Source organism: Marmota flaviventris, chromosome 17, assembly GCF_047511675.1.
Source record: "Marmota flaviventris isolate mMarFla1 chromosome 17, mMarFla1.hap1, whole genome shotgun sequence".
NCBI lineage: Eukaryota > Metazoa > Chordata > Mammalia > Rodentia > Sciuridae > Marmota > Marmota flaviventris.
The window spans coordinates 55,444,812-55,462,637 of record NC_092514.1 but is presented as its reverse complement, the minus strand read 5'-3'; the positions used below and the strand labels follow the sequence as shown (position 1 = coordinate 55,462,637).

General features: G+C 44.2%; 1 protein-coding gene across 4 annotated transcripts in view; it reads right to left on the bottom strand.

The window, feature by feature from the left end:
- LOC114084485 (monocyte to macrophage differentiation factor-like) overlaps nucleotides 1–17,826 on the bottom strand; it is a 71,148-nt gene that overhangs the window by 35,023 nt on the left and 18,299 nt on the right. The window contains exon 7 of one of the 4 annotated variants that reach the window (XM_071603643.1): nucleotides 10,362–10,505. The exons of the other annotated variants lie outside the window; for them this stretch is intronic. Within the exon in view, the coding sequence (XP_071459744.1) occupies nucleotides 10,482–10,505 (24 nt within the window). The 3' untranslated portion in view covers nucleotides 10,362–10,481. Of the gene's footprint in view, nucleotides 1–10,361; nucleotides 10,506–17,826 lie in introns of those variants that run through there. 4 annotated transcript variants of the gene reach the window in all.

The window sequence follows — 17,826 nt, the reverse complement described above, 5'->3', positions numbered from 1 at the left end:
ACTTTGGCAGGCTTGGCTCTGCAGCCAGGGGCTCCCTTGGGGGGCCACCCTCATGAACACCATTATGACTTCACAGTCTCCCTTCCCCCACATCTGGGGCCTCCATCTGACTCCACTAGGAACTTCCTACTCTCTCACCAGGGCCCAAAGCCCAACAGTACTCACAGGGCCTCAGCAGTAGACAGCTCCAGTCTGCCACCTTTTTTTTAAATTTTTACTTATTTTTTTTAGTCATACATGACAGAATGTGTGTGGGTGCTGACATGGGCCCCCACGGTGGGATTTCTACGTCTGTCAGCACCAAGGGCTGAGTGGGTTGGGCTGCCCAGGCTGGGGGGCCTGCTATCAATGGTGGGAATGGAGCTACCCCTGGACCTGGAGATCCCAGGTGTCCAAACTACTGACAGCTGGCAGAGGTGGGGGCTCTGGGCTTCTTCCTGTCAGAAACCCCAGGTGGGATGGTGGCTCCAGGGATGAGGGGCTTCTTCCCTCGGGGAGCGTGTTTAGGTACCTTTCAAGACGGCAGACTGAGGAATCAGACCAGAGACTCTGCGTCTAATAGAAGATAAAGTTGGTCCTCATCTTCATCTCGTGGGGGCAGGCCCCAAATTCCTTAATAAGACTCCTATAGCACAAGAGTTAAAACCAAGAATCAACAAATGGGACGAATTCAAACTGAAAAAGTTTTTTCTCAGCAAGAGAAATAATATGCGAGGTGAATAGGGAGCCTACATCCTGGGAACCAATTTTTACCCCTCAAACATCAGATAGAGCTCTAATCTCTAGAGTGTACAAAGAACTCAAAAAGTTAAACAACAAAAAAGCAGATAACCCAATCAACAAATGGGCCAAGGACTTGGACAGAAACTTCTCAGAAGAGGACATACAATCAATTAACAAATACATGAAAAAATGCTCACCATCTCTAGCAATCAGAGAAATGCAAATCAAAACCACCCTAAGATACCATCTCACTCCAGTCAGAAAGGCAGCCATTATGAAGTCAAACAACAATAAGTGCTGGCGAGGATGGGGGGGGTGGGGGGGAAGGTACACTCATACATTGCTGGTGGGACTGCAAATTGGTGCAGCCAATTTGGAAAGCAGTATGGAGATTCCTTGGAAAGCTGGGAATGGAACCACCATTTGACCCAGCTATTCTCCTTCTTGGATTATACCCAAAAGACCTAAGAAGAGCATACTACAGGGACACAGCCACATCAATGTTTACAGCAGCACAATTCACAATAGCTAGAATGGGGAACCAACCTAGATGCCCTTCAATAGATGAATGGATTAAAAAATGTGGCATTTATACACAACGAAATATTACTCAGCACTAAAAAATAACAAGATCATGGCATTTGCAGGGAAATGGATGGCAAAGAAGGCCCGGTGTGAGAAGGTGGCTGTAGGCAGAGCGGGACAGCCATTGCCAAGGAAGAAATGCTCATCCATGGGGAATACGGGTAGGCCACAGAAACGAAAGTTTCCTTTGCCGTCACATCAATAGGGGGACCTCTGAGGCTGCCACCACTTCTGGAACTGGCCTGTCCAGTCACCACTGAGGACCTGAACTGGGAGAAACAGAAAGCTCCGCAGCACATCCACTGCCTTCTGATGGGTGAGTCCCAGGCCATGTGGGACAGCTATACCATGCCCCCCAACCCCAGCCCATGTGTGGGCCCCTCTACCTGGGGAGGGGCCAAGCCTCTGGCACCAGTGGGCCTCAGCCAGACCTTGCCTTACCACCCCAGCACTGCCTCCCCGCCCAAAGTGGGTGGGCGCTGCTCTCTCCTCCCAGAGACACCCTCCTACCTCCAAACTTTGTGTCCCCCTCTTCCACAGCCTGCCAACTGTTCCTTGGCCCTTCCTCCCAGGCCCTCTCCCAGCACCTTGGCAGGCTTGGCTCTGCAGCCAGGGGCTCCCTTGGGGGCCACCCTCATGAACACCATTATGACTTCACAGTCCCCCTTCCCCCACATCTGGGGCCTCCATCTGACTCCACTAGGAACTTCCTACTCTCTCACCAGGGCCCAAAACCCAACAGTACTCACAGGGCCTCAGCAGTAGACAGCTCCAGTCTGCCACCTTTTTTTTAAATTTTTACTTATTTTTTTTAGTCATACATGACAGAATGTGTGTGGGTGCTGACATGGGCCCCCACGGTGGGATTTCTACGTCTGTCAGCACCAAGGGCTGAGTGGGTTGGGCTGCCCAGGCTGGGGGGCCTGCTTTCAATGGTGGGAATGGAGCTACCCCTGGACCTGGAGATCCCAGGTGTCCAAACTACTGACAGCTGGCAGAGGTGGGGGCTCTGGGCTTCTTCCTGTCAGAAACCCCAGGTGGGATGGTGGCTCCAGGGATGAGGGGCTTCTTCCCTCGGGGAGCGTGTTTAGGTACCTTTCAAGACGGCAGACTGAGGAATCAGACCAGAGACTCTGCGTCTAATAGAAGATAAAGTTGGTCCTCATCTTCATCTCGTGGGGGCAGGCCCCAAATTCCTTAATAAGACTCCTATAGCACAAGAGTTAAAACCAAGAATCAACAAATGGGACGAATTCAAACTGAAAAAGTTTTTTCTCAGCAAGAGAAATAATATGCGAGGTGAATAGGGAGCCTACATCCTGGGAACCAATTTTTACCCCTCAAACATCAGATAGAGCTCTAATCTCTAGAGTGTACAAAGAACTCAAAAAGTTAAACAACAAAAAAGCAGATAACCCAATCAACAAATGGGCCAAGGACTTGGACAGAAACTTCTCAGAAGAGGACATACAATCAATTAACAAATACATGAAAAAATGCTCACCATCTCTAGCAATCAGAGAAATGCAAATCAAAACCACCCTAAGATACCATCTCACTCCAGTCAGAAAGGGAGCCATTATGAAGTCAAACAACAATAAGTGCTGGCGAGGATGGGGGGGGTGGGGGGGAAGGTACACTCATACATTGCTGGTGGGACTGCAAATTGGTGCAGCCAATTTGGAAAGCAGTATGGAGATTCCTTGGAAAGCTGGGAATGGAACCACCATTTGACCCAGCTATTCTCCTTCTTGGATTATACCCAAAAGACCTAAGAAGAGCATACTACAGGGACACAGCCACATCAATGTTTACAGCAGCACAATTCACAATAGCTAGAATGGGGAACCAACCTAGATGCCCTTCAATAGATGAATGGATTAAAAAATGTGGCATTTATACACAACGAAATATTACTCAGCACTAAAAAATAACAAGATCATGGCATTTGCAGGGAAATGGATGGCAAAGAAGGCCCGGTGTGAGAAGGTGGCTGTAGGCAGAGCGGGACAGCCATTGCCAAGGAAGAAATGCTCATCCATGGGGAATACGGGTAGGCCACAGAAACGAAAGTTTCCTTTGCCGTCACATCAATAGGGGGACCTCTGAGGCTGCCACCACTTCTGGAACTGGCCTGTCCAGTCACCACTGAGGACCTGAACTGGGAGAAACAGAAAGCTCCGCAGCACATCCACTGCCTTCTGATGGGTGAGTCCCAGGCCATGTGGGACAGCTATACCATGCCCCCCAACCCCAGCCCATGTGTGGGCCCCTCTACCTGGGGAGGGGCCAAGCCTCTGGCACCAGTGGGCCTCAGCCAGACCTTGCCTTACCACCCCAGCACTGCCTCCCCGCCCAAAGTGGGTGGGCGCTGCTCTCTCCTCCCAGAGACACCCTCCTACCTCCAAACTTTGTGTCCCCCTCTTCCACAGCCTGCCAACTGTTCCTTGGCCCTTCCTCCCAGGCCCTCTCCCAGCACTTTGGCAGGCTTGGCTCTGCAGCCAGGGGCTCCCTTGGGGGGCCACCCTCATGAACACCATTATGACTTCACAGTCCCCCTTCCCCCACATCTGGGGCCTCCATCTGACTCCACTAGGAACTTCCTACTCTCTCACCAGGGCCCAAAGCCCAACAGTACTCACAGGGCCTCAGCAGTAGACAGCTCCAGTCTGCCACCTTTTTTTTAAATTTTTACTTATTTTTTTTAGTCATACATGACAGAATGTGTGTGGGTGCTGACATGGGCCCCCACGGTGGGATTTCTACGTCTGTCAGCACCAAGGGCTGAGTGGGTTGGGCTGCCCAGGCTGGGGGGCCTGCTATCAATGGTGGGAATGGAGCTACCCCTGGACCTGGAGATCCCAGGTGTCCAAACTACTGACAGCTGGCAGAGGTGGGGGCTCTGGGCTTCTTCCTGTCAGAAACCCCAGGTGGGATGGTGGCTCCAGGGATGAGGGGCTTCTTCCCTCGGGGAGCGTGTTTAGGTACCTTTCAAGACGGCAGACTGAGGAATCAGACCAGAGACTCTGCGTCTAATAGAAGATAAAGTTGGTCCTCATCTTCATCTCGTGGGGGCAGGCCCCAAATTCCTTAATAAGACTCCTATAGCACAAGAGTTAAAACCAAGAATCAACAAATGGGACGAATTCAAACTGAAAAAGTTTTTTCTCAGCAAGAGAAATAATATGCGAGGTGAATAGGGAGCCTACATCCTGGGAACCAATTTTTACCCCTCAAACATCAGATAGAGCTCTAATCTCTAGAGTGTACAAAGAACTCAAAAAGTTAAACAACAAAAAAGCAGATAACCCAATCAACAAATGGGCCAAGGACTTGGACAGAAACTTCTCAGAAGAGGACATACAATCAATTAACAAATACATGAAAAAATGCTCACCATCTCTAGCAATCAGAGAAATGCAAATCAAAACCGCCCTAAGATACCATCTCACTCCAGTCAGAAAGGCAGCCATTATGAAGTCAAACAACAATAAGTGCTGGCGAGGATGGGGGGGGGTGGGGGGGAAGGTACACTCATACATTGCTGGTGGGACTGCAAATTGGTGCAGCCAATTTGGAAAGCAGTATGCAGATTCCTTGGAAAGCTGGGAATGGAACCACCATTTGACCCAGCTATTCTCCTTCTTGGATTATACCCAAAAGACCTAAGAAGAGCATACTACAGGGACACAGCCACATCAATGTTTACAGCAGCACAATTCACAATAGCTAGAATGGGGAACCAACCTAGATGCCCTTCAATAGATGAATGGATTAAAAAATGTGGCATTTATACACAACGAAATATTACTCAACACTAAAAAATAACAAGATCATGGCATTTGCAGGGAAATGGATGGCAAAGAAGGCCCGGTGTGAGAAGGTGGCTGTAGGCAGAGCGGGACAGCCATTGCCAAGGAAGAAATGCTCATCCATGGGGAATACGGGTAGGCCACAGAAACGAAAGTTTCCTTTGCCGTCACATAAATAGGGGGACCTCTGAGGCTGCCACCACTTCTGGAACTGGCCTGTCCAATCACCACTGAGGACCTGAACTGGGAGAAACAGAAAGCTCCGCAGCACATCCACTGCCTTCTGATGGGTGAGTCCCAGGCCATCTGGGACAGCTATACCATGCCCCCCAACCCCAGCCCATGTGTGGGCCCCTCTACCTGGGGAGGGGCCAAGCCTCTGGCACCAGTGGGCCTCAGCCAGACCTTGCCTTACCACCCCAGCACTGCCTCCCCGCCCAAAGTGGGTGGGCGCTGCTCTCTCCTCCCAGAGACACCCTCCTACCTCCAAACTTTGTGTCCCCCTCTTCCACAGCCTGCCAACTGTTCCTTGGCCCTTCCTCCCAGGCCCTCTCCCAGCACTTTGGCAGGCTTGGCTCTGCAGCCAGGGGCTCCCTTGGGGGGCCACCCTCATGAACACCATTATGACTTCACAGTCTCCCTTCCCCCACATCTGGGGCCTCCATCTGACTCCACTAGGAACTTCCTACTCTCTCACCAGGGCCCAAAGCCCAACAGTACTCACAGGGCCTCAGCAGTAGACAGCTCCAGTCTGCCACCTTTTTTTTAAATTTTTACTTATTTTTTTTAGTCATACATGACAGAATGTGTGTGGGTGCTGACATGGGCCCCCACGGTGGGATTTCTACGTCTGTCAGCACCAAGGGCTGAGTGGGTTGGGCTGCCCAGGCTGGGGGGCCTGCTTTCAATGGTGGGAATGGAGCTACCCCTGGACCTGGAGGTCCCAGGTGTCCAAACTACTGACAGCTGGCAGAGGTGGGGGCTCTGGGCTTCTTCCTGTCAGAAACCCCAGGTGGGATGGTGGCTCCAGGGATGAGGGGCTTCTTCCCTCGGGGAGCGTGTTTAGGTACCTTTCAAGACGGCAGACTGAGGAATCAGACCAGAGACTCTGCGTCTAATAGAAGATAAAGTTGGTCCTCATCTTCATCTCGTGGGGGCAGGCCCCAAATTCCTTAATAAGACTCCTATAGCACAAGAGTTAAAACCAAGAATCAACAAATGGGACGAATTCAAACTGAAAAAGTTTTTTCTCAGCAAGAGAAATAATATGCGAGATGAATAGGGAGCCTACATCCTGGGAACCAATTTTTACCCCTCAAACATCAGATAGAGCTCTAATCTCTAGAGTGTACAAAGAACTCAAAAAGTTAAACAACAAAAAAGCAGATAACCCAATCAACAAATGGGCCAAGGACTTGGACAGAAACTTCTCAGAAGAGGACATACAATCAATTAACAAATACATGAAAAAATGCTCACCATCTCTAGCAATCAGAGAAATGCAAATCAAAACCACCCTAAGATACCATCTCACTCCAGTCAGAAAGGCAGCCATTATGAAGTCAAACAACAATAAGTGCTGGCGAGGATGGGGGGGGTTGGGGGGAAGGTACACTCATACATTGCTGGTGGGACTGCAAATTGGTGCAGCCAATTTGGAAAGCTGGGAATGGAACCACCATTTGACCCAGCTATTCTCCTTCTTGGATTATACCCAAAAGACCTAAGAAGAGCATACTACAGGGACACAGCCACATCAATGTTTACAGCAGCACAATTCACAATAGCTAGAATGGGGAACCAACCTAGATGCCCTTCAATAGATGAATGGATTAAAAAATGTGGCATTTATACACAACGAAATATTACTCAGCACTAAAAAATAACAAGATCATGGCATTTGCAGGGAAATGGATGGCAAAGAAGGCCCGGTGTGAGAAGGTGGCTGTAGGCAGAGCGGGACAGCCATTGCCAAGGAAGAAATGCTCATCCATGGGGAATACGGGTAGGCCACAGAAACGAAAGTTTCCTTTGCCGTCACATCAATAGGGGGACCTCTGAGGCTGCCACCACTTCTGGAACTGGCCTGTCCAGTCACCACTGAGGACCTGAACTTGGAGAAACAGAAAGCTCCGCAGCACATCCACTGCCTTCTGATGGGTGAGTCCCAGGCCATCTGGGACAGCTATACCATGCCCCCCAACCCCAGCCCATGTGTGGGCCCCTCTACCTGGGGAGGGGCCAAGCCTCTGGCACCAGTGGGCCTCAGCCAGACCTTGCCTTACCACCCCAGCACTGCCTCCCCGCCCAAAGTGGGTGGGCGCTGCTCTCTCCTCCCAGAGACACCCTCCTACCTCCAAACTTTGTGTCCCCCTCTTCCACAGCCTGCCAACTGTTCCTTGGCCCTTCCTCCCAGGCCCTCTCCCAGCACTTTGGCAGGCTTGGCTCTGCAGCCAGGGGCTCCCTTGGGGGGCCACCCTCATGAACACCATTATGACTTCACAGTCCCCCTTCCCCCACATCTGGGGCCTCCATCTGACTCCACTAGGAACTTCCTACTCTCTCACCAGGGCCCAAAGCCCAACAGTACTCACAGGGCCTCAGCAGTAGACAGCTCCAGTCTGCCACCTTTTTTTTAAATTTTTACTTATTTTTTTTAGTCATACATGACAGAATGTGTGTGGGTGCTGACATGGGCCCCCACGGTGGGATTTCTACGTCTGTCAGCACCAAGGGCTGAGTGGGTTGGGCTGCCCAGGCTGGGGGGTCTGCTATCAATGGTGGGAATGGAGCTACCCCTGGACCTGGAGATCCCAGGTGTCCAAACTACTGACAGCTGGCAGAGGTGGGGGCTCTGGGCTTCTTCCTGTCAGAAACCCCAGGTGGGATGGTGGCTCCAGGGATGAGGGGCTTCTTCCCTCGGGGAGCGTGTTTAGGTACCTTTCAAGACGGCAGACTGAGGAATCAGACCAGAGACTCTGCGTCTAATAGAAGATAAAGTTGGTCCTCATCTTCATCTCGTGGGGGCAGGCCCCAAATTCCTTAATAAGACTCCTATAGCACAAGAGTTAAAACCAAGAATCAACAAATGGGACGAATTCAAACTGAAAAAGTTTTTTCTCAGCAAGAGAAATAATATGCGAGGTGAATAGGGAGCCTACATCTTGGGAACCAATTTTTACCCCTCAAACATCAGATAGAGCTCTAATCTCTAGAGTGTACAAAGAACTCAAAAAGTTAAACAACAAAAAAGCAGATAACCCAATCAACAAATGGGCCAAGGACTTGGACAGAAACTTCTCAGAAGAGGACATACAATCAATTAACAAATACATGAAAAAATGCTCACCATCTCTAGCAATCAGAGAAATGCAAATCAAAACCACCCTAAGATACCATCTCACTCCAGTCAGAAAGGCAGCCATTATGAAGTCAAACAACAATAAGTGCTGGCGAGGATGGGGGGGGTGGGGGGGAAGGTACACTCATACATTGCTGGTGGGACTGCAAATTGGTGCAGCCAATTTGGAAAGCAGTATGGAGATTCCTTGGAAAGCTGGGAATGGAACCACCATTTGACCCAGCTATTCTCCTTCTTGGATTATACCCAAAAGACCTAAGAAGAGCATACTACAGGGACACAGCCACATCAATGTTTACAGCAGCACAATTCACAATAGCTAGAATGGGGAACCAACCTAGATGCCCTTCAATAGATGAATGGATTAAAAAATGTGGCATTTATACACAACGAAATATTACTCAGCACTAAAAAATAACAAGATCATGGCATTTGCAGGGAAATGGATGGCAAAGAAGGCCCAGTGTGAGAAGGTGGCTGTAGGCAGAGCGGGACAGCCATTGCCAAGGAAGAAATGCTCATCCATGGGGAATACGGGTAGGCCACAGAAACGAAAGTTTCCTTTGCCGTCACATCAATAGGGGGACCTCTGAGGCTGCCACCACTTCTGGAACTGGCCTGTCCAGTCACCACTGAGGACCTGAACTGGGAGAAACAGAAAGCTCCGCAGCACATCCACTGCCTTCTGATGGGTGAGTCCCAGGCCATGTGGGACAGCTATACCATGCCCCCCAACCCCAGCCCATGTGTGGGCCCCTCTACCTGGGGAGGGGCCAAGCCTCTGGCACCAGTGGGCCTCAGCCAGACCTTGCCTTACCACCCCAGCACTGCCTCCCCGCCCAAAGTGGGTGGGCGCTGCTCTCTCCTCCCAGAGACACCCTCCTACCTCCAAACTTTGTGTCCCCCTCTTCCACAGCCTGCCAACTGTTCCTTGGCCCTTCCTCCCAGGCCCTCTCCCAGCACCTTGGCAGGCTTGGCTCTGCAGCCAGGGGCTCCCTTGGGGGCCACCCTCATGAACACCATTATGACTTCACAGTCCCCCTTCCCCCACATCTGGGGCCTCCATCTGACTCCACTAGGAACTTCCTACTCTCTCACCAGGGCCCAAAACCCAACAGTACTCACAGGGCCTCAGCAGTAGACAGCTCCAGTCTGCCACCTTTTTTTTAAATTTTTACTTATTTTTTTTAGTCATACATGACAGAATGTGTGTGGGTGCTGACATGGGCCCCCACGGTGGGATTTCTACGTCTGTCAGCACCAAGGGCTCAGTGGGTTGGGCTGCCCAGGCTGGGGGGCCTGCTATCAATGGTGGGAATGGAGCTACCCCTGGACCTGGAGATCCCAGGTGTCCAAACTACTGACAGCTGGCAGAGGTGGGGGCTCTGGGCTTCTTCCTGTCAGAAACCCCAGGTGGGATGGTGGCTCCAGGGATGAGGGGCTTCTTCCCTCGGGGAGCGTGTTTAGGTACCTTTCAAGACGGCAGACTGAGGAATCAGACCAGAGACTCTGCGTCTAATAGAAGATAAAGTTGGTCCTCATCTTCATCTCGTGGGGGCAGGCCCCAAATTCCTTAATAAGACTCCTATAGCACAAGAGTTAAAACCAAGAATCAACAAATGGGACGAATTCAAACTGAAAAAGTTTTTTCTCAGCAAGAGAAATAATATGCGAGGTGAATAGGGAGCCTACATCCTGGGAACCAATTTTTACCCCTCAAACATCAGATAGAGCTCTAATCTCTAGAGTGTACAAAGAACTCAAAAAGTTAAACAACAAAAAAGCAGATAACCCAATCAACAAATGGGCCAAGGACTTGGACAGAAACTTCTCAGAAGAGGACATACAATCAATTAACAAATACATGAAAAAATGCTCACCATCTCTAGCAATCAGAGAAATGCAAATCAAAACCACCCTAAGATACCATCTCACTCCAGTCAGAAAGGCAGCCATTATGAAGTCAGTTCCCTGTGGCCAAATCTGCCAGAAGCTTGGATTCAGACACCTGCTCTATGTGGGTCCTAAAGGCAAGGACAATGACAGATGAGTATGAGCTAAGGACCAGGTGTGAGGCCAGGTGAGCAATCCTATCTTCAAAGTTCACAGGAGCCATTTTTGCAGGATTGAAGATGGGGAAGGCACCAACCCATGTTGACTGATATCAGATTTCTTCTTATACTTGGTAAGAAGGGACTTTAGCCAGATTTTTACTTAAGTAAAAACAAAAACAAAATCAATGTATCACACACATCTATAACTTCCTCAAGGTTACAGAGAAACTAATACCCATTATACAAAATTCTGTGTGTATATTAGGAGCACTTTTCTAGAAGAGGGCAAAAGCCTTTGTCAGATTCACAAAGGGACACAGGACCCCCAAGTGGCAAGAGTTACTCATCTAATAAAAGTTGATTTTGAAATATTTAGTTAATAGTTCCTCAAGACACCCCATTTACTTTATCAACTTTCAAAGACAAGAACATAGGCAACTCTAAAACAAAGTGTTTTCGTCATTATTATTACTACATGCCAGGCGCTTTTTGAAGCACTTCCATGTATTTACTCATTTTGATCTCCACAAAACCCCTATATTAAGTATTGTTATAAACTCCACTTTACAAATGAGAAAACTAAAACAGAGGGGTTAAATAATTTGCTCATAGCTACATAGCTTTCAAATGTCAGAGTCAGAATTTGAACTAAGCTGGTCTGGTTTTTGAACTTTCATTTTGTGGGGGCAGGCAGGGGTATTAATTTCTTGATGACTAATTTACAAAGCAATGCATAGATCTTAAGTGAACGGTATGACTTTTGATAAATGTACACATCCACGTGACCCCAAAACCCCCAAAGTTCACTGGCACCCTTTCAGTCCTGTAGACCTCCAGCTACCAAGGCAAGCACTGTTGCTACACTAACACATACCAAGTCCAATTCCTCCAGAATTTCACATAAGTGGGGTTTTATATACATTTCTGTCTCTGGTTTCTTGTCTGCTCAATGTTTTTTCTGAAATCCACACATGTACTAGCATATATTCATGTATCCCTTTTTATTGCTTAGTAATCCAGTGATTTACTTAACACAATTTGTCTACTGATTATTTCCATTTGGGGGCTACTATGAATAAAACTAACATTTACATTATTGCCCAAGTCTTTTTATAGATGTAAGTTTTCATTTCTGTTGGGTGATATCTGTTGAATCACAGGATTAATATGTTTAATTTTATAAGAAAGAAAGCAATTTTCTGAAGTGATTATATCATTTTATACTTTCCCAACAACATATTAAGGGGTTCCAGTTTTCTGGGTCTTTTTAATTATAGCCATTCCACAAGGTTTGTAGTTGTAGTTCACTGGGGTTTTAATTTTCACTTTCCTGATGACTAATGATACTGAACACCTTTTCAAAGCCTTACTGAATATTTTTTTGGGTGTATAAGTATGTGTTTTTGTGTGTGTGTATACACACATATAGCATGTGTGTGTGTGAAACGACTATGCAAGTCTTTTACCCAATTTTCTAGATTATCCTTTCATTATTGATTTGAATATATGTGGGTGTGTGTACATATATTATATAAATCAATAATTTATACACACATGCATCCATATACACACACACATTTCTTAAACCATCACCAACGCAAGCAACTGAAGTAGCACAGGTCCTTCCTGGTGCTGCTTAGGCTGCTTACCACCAATTGTTAGGTTGCCTTTTCATTATTACTCAGTTCAAATACCCATGGGTTTATTTACAAATATTTGGGGATTTTCTGTATCTTTTCTGCTGCATGATTTCAATTCTTTGCAATTATATTTTTAGGATGTATTCCTTTGTCAGACATGGAGAACGCAAATATTTCCTCCCAGTGTGTGGCTTTTTTCATTTCCTTAATAGTGTCTTCTGATGAGCAATACTTTTGGCAAATAAGCTCAACTTATTTTTTTCTTGGTTATTCTATGACCCAAGAAATTGGTGCCCAACCCCAAACTGTAATGACAAGGTGCCCCCATGTTCTTTAAAGTTTCTAGGGTTTCTAGAAACTTTATAGTGTTGGCTTTATAATTAGGTCTATGAGACACCTCAAATTAATTTCTGTGTATGGTGTGAAATTGAAGTTCATATTTGTTGAAAAGACTTCCCTTGCCCACTGTACTCCTTTGTACATGTATTTACTCTTTTATTTCAATTTTGCATCCTACTACTTTGCTAAATTTGCTTCTCAGATCCTATTAACTTTTTGTAGATCCTTTAAGATTTCCTATACATGAACAATACCATCTGTGAATAAAGATGGTTCTATCTATTCTCTTCCACTCTGTGTGCCTTTTAATTCTTTTCTCCCCTTACTGCATGGCTAGAAGCTCAATTCAATGCTAAACATAAGTAGCAAGAGCAGACATTGTTGCCTGTTCTCAATCATTCAGTCTTTCACCATTAGTTATGTCATTACCTGGCAGGTTTTTTATAGAAGAGATTTATGAAGTTTCCAAGTTTTCTGAGAATTTCTTTCAAACCATGAATACTGAATTTTGCCAAATGCTTTTCTTGCATCTACTGAAATGACCAATGTTTTTCTCTTTAATTCTCTCATTGTGATGAATTGAAATGACTAATTTTAAGTGATGTATCAATCTTGCATTCCCAGAATAAATCTAACTTGATTATAATGCATTATTCTTTTAATATATTGATAAATCAAATTTACAAATATTCTGTTGAAATTTTTTCCTCTTTCATAAAGTTTTCTTTTCCTGTAATGTCTTTGTCAGTTTAGCATTAGGGTGATACCAGCCTTATTTCTACCTTAACTATTTGTTAGAATGTGTCAGTGAAGTTATCAAGACCTAGGGTTTTCATTGTAGAAAGGGTATAATTATAGATTTAATTTCTTTAAAGATGAAGTAGGCTAGTCAGATCTTTCATTTCTTCTTGATTGTGTTATGGGACATACTGCCTTTTAATAAATTTGTCCATTTCATCTATATTCACTGGTACTATATTTAGTGGTATACAGTTGTATACAATATCTCCTTATTTTGCTTTTAATATTTATAGGATCTATGTTGATATTCCCCAATTTATTCCTTACAACATTATGTTTTCTCTATTTCTTTATCCATCTAAGAAATAGAGATATCAAAATATTACCAATTATAATCTTTTCAAAGAAACTACATTGGTTTCATTAATTTTCTATATTTGATAATTCATTTTCTATCTTACTAATTTCCATTCTCTATTTTTTCTTTTCTTTCTTTTTTAACTGCTGGTTATTTTGAGGTTAACTTACTCTTTCTCTGGAGCTTAAGGTAGAACCTTAGATCAATAATTCTAAAACTTTCTTCTTTTCTAATTGGGTTCATCAGAAACACAGCCAATAGAACATGCATGTATGCTTATATGTGTGTACTGATTTATTTTAAGGAACTGGCATATGTAATTATGGAGGCAGCAAGTCTGAATTCTGCAGGCTTGGTTGGCAGGCTGGAGACCCAAGGGAGAGTTGATGTAGCCCACAACCAAAGGAAATCTAGAGGCAAAGTCTTTCCTAGGGACCTCAGACTTTTTCCCTAAGCCCTTTGATTGATTGGCTGAAGCCTACCTACTTTATGGAGAAGAGTTTTTTACTCAGTGTCTACTGAGTTAAATGTTAATCTCAACTAAAAAGTACCTTCCCAGCAACTAGACTGATACTAGACAAGCATCTGGGTACAACAGCCTAGCCAAATTGACAGATAAAAGCAACCATCACACCATCACAAGCAACTGAAGCAGCACAGGTCCTCACCAGTGCTGATTAGGCTGCTTACCACCAAGTGTTAGATTGCCTTTTCATTATTACTCAGTTCAAATACCCATGGGTTTATTTACAAATATTTGGGGATTTTCTGTATCTTTTCTGCTACATGATTTCAATTCTTTGATATTCACTGAGGATTATTTTATGGCCTAATATATTATCTATTTTGATTAAAAAAATTTGTACTGCCAGATTGGGTGGAGTATTCTGACATGCCAATTAGGTTAACTTGTTGATTATGTTGCTCAAACGTTCTGTCCCTATTACTACTTTAGTTCATGTGTTTAATGAATTACTTGTTATTGAGAAAGGAGTATTACAATCTCCAACTGCAACTTTGGGTTTGTTTCTGCCTTACTTCTGGTAAGATTTTGTTCCACGTATTTTGAAGCTCTATTGTTAACCTACATACCCACTAAGGGTTGTTATGTCTCCTTAAAATGAACTGTGTTGTTATAAAGTGCTCCTCTTAAACTGGTAATAGTCTTCATCTTGATATCTACTTTGTCTAATATAATATAACCACTTCCACTTTCTCATGATTAGTCTTTCACAAGGTATCTTCTCCTTTCTTTTACTTTTAAACTGTCTTCATATTTTAAAATGTGTTGCATGTAAAACACACATATCTGAGTTTTGCTATATTTAAATCTGGTCTGAAAATCTTTGCTTTTTAATTTGAATTTTCATTTAACTGTTGCTATATATAATATACACAATTATTGACATGGCTGTACTTCAGCCTCTCATCTTACTATTTGATTTCTATTCAGTTTCATCCATTCTTGGTTACCACTTTTCTTTTATCCTGGCTTCTGCTAGATTAAACTGAGTAAGTCTGGTATTCCATTTTACCTTTTCTCTTGGTACTTAGCTACAGACCTATTTACTGGGTCTTGGTTGCTGTTGGTGGCTGTTCTATAGATTACAAAATGCATTCTAAACTTATCCCAATACATCTTTATTATTACATCCCCTTCCACACAAGATCAAAACTCATACAGCAGTACACTTCCTTTTCTCCATCCCTCCCTTAGTTGTCATTTAGTTTACCTCAAAATGTTACAACCCCTCACTTACCTTTTGAAGAAATTAAAACATGAAAAACAGTATTTTGTATTCATTTGCAGATCTATCACTTCTGGCTTCTTGATTGATTTTTGGCATGACCATCAGGAGAGCTTCAGTGTGCAGCTGATAGGTTTGTACCCTGTGGCATTTTAATGATACCACCACACTGTATTCCTGCTTCTATTGACTCTGACCATATGCCAGTGGTCAATCTTCTCTGCTTGCTTTTTCCCTCTGGCTGATTTTATGATTTTCTCTATTTTCTCCCCTCATGGTTGTTTTTTAGTGATTTGACTAATGTGCCCAAGTGTAGTTCTCATGTTTATCCTGCTTGGCTTTGCAAATCTGTGGGTTGATTTCATCACATTTGAGAAAATTTCAACTATTATTTCTATTATGCTTCCTTAAGCCACTCATTATTATCCAACATTTACTAAGGTTCTGTTCAATCACTTCTTTTTCCTCTTGCTCTCTGGTCTGAGTAGTTTCTACTGACCTGGATTCAAGTTCACCAACTTTTTCTTCTACAGCAAGCAATCTATTGTTAAACCTCTCCAATAATGTTTTTCTCAAGACAGCACAGTGTTTATGTCTAGAATTTCCATTTGGTTTCCTTTTTATAGTCTCCTTTTATTTTCTGAGATTCCTCATCTGTGTACTCATTATGTTGTAATGTCCTTGAAAATTTCTACATCTCTGTCATCTTTGGATCTGTTTCTCTTGATCTGATTTCCTTAAGTATGTGTGATTTTCCTGTTTCTTACCTACCTGGTAGTATTTATCTAGATGGTGGATACCAAATTGTTAATGAGTGTAGATTTTGTTGATTTCCTTGGAAGATAGTTGAGACTTGTTCTAGCAGACAGTTTTATTTCCTGAATGATCACTTTTACTTTTTCAAGGTTTGTTCAGGAGCATTGTTATGGTAGGTCTAGAGTAGTACTCAATCTAGGGCTACTATAGCTCTGTTCCTAAGCTGTGGCTTTGGCAGGGTCAGCTGAATGCTTGTGATGTTCACGGTGATCTCTCCACTCAGGGCTGATTGAAACTCCATGTTTCCCAGCACTGTGCACTTTCTGGAATTTCCATTTATCTCATGACCTTCAAAAAGTTATTCTAGGTAAGGGCTGGCAGAGTTTTGCCCTGCACATATTCAGCTTGACAGTTGGTCAAGGAAACTCTTTTGCAGATTTCTGGAGCTTCTCTCAGCAGGCCCCACCTTCTAGTTCCCTGCCCCCAAATGCAGCTTTCTCTGCAGCCTGAAATGCCAACTTCTGCTTCTTATGCCCAGACTGCTGCTCTCTGGGCTCCACTTCCTTTTATTGCTATTTGGAAGGTATCCAGGGAAACAAGCGGGGAGAATTCAAAGCTCTTCTCTCAAGGATCACGGTTCTATATGTCTGTGCAATGCCAAAAACCAGTTGCTTTCATTCTTTTGTAGTTCTCTATGGCCAAAGGGTTACATCTGATATTCATGACTGACTGGAACCAAAGAATTTGAGTCCTCACTCACACTGTGCCTTTGTTGGTTCAAATGACTTATATGGTCCTTTCTGCCTACCTCTACAGCATTATCACAAAACTATGCCACCTATACCACCACATATATGTGCACAATCAAGACACCCTGCATGTTCCTAACAACAAACCATTTTCAATTCTTCAAAAATGCTGAAGCTTCTTCCCCCAGTCCAGGCTTCCTTCATTTTGTTCTCTCTATCTATAACCCTTGCCTCATCTCTTGGCTTCTACTTATCTTTTCAAATCAGCTCAAATATCTCTGTTATTTCTCTCTTGAGTTCACACAGCAGTCTCAACCTTCCCTAATCAAAGACATTATAAAATTTCATTATAGCTTCTTACTGAATATGAATTATATTTGCCTGCTGGATTCTAAGATATATAAGGGCAGTGTGGGGATTATCCTGTTTGATTATCAAACTTTAGTCACCTACTATTGAAACACTTATGAAAATACCAATTAAAAGATTTGGGCCAGGAAAAGTACTGGATAAACCTGTTCTTATAATACCCAGAGGGAATTTACTTGAAATTCTACTCTAATAATTAGTAACCTATCTACATAGACTTTGCTTATATTGCTCTGGGTGTCCTGAGTTGCCCTCTAACTATATGGCCGCCTGGCCAATTTAGTCATTTGCTTCCCTCCGTTTAAAAATTCTCTGTTGCCAACTAAAATACATGTATTTTTTTGGTGGTAGGTAATTATTAAAGCCATCATAAAACTCATACCTCAAAGAAACATATTTTGTTAGATTTTCCTAAGACATATTACCAGAAAAAACAGAACCACATTTTAATTCCTATAGATATTTTTGTGACCAAGGCAAGCACTGTATATAGTAAGGTGCTTATAATGTGCCTATGATCTTAGGAGTAAAATTACAGGTACACTTATTCTAACCATTGCAGGCTTGGAAGAGAGTTCAAACTAAACATAT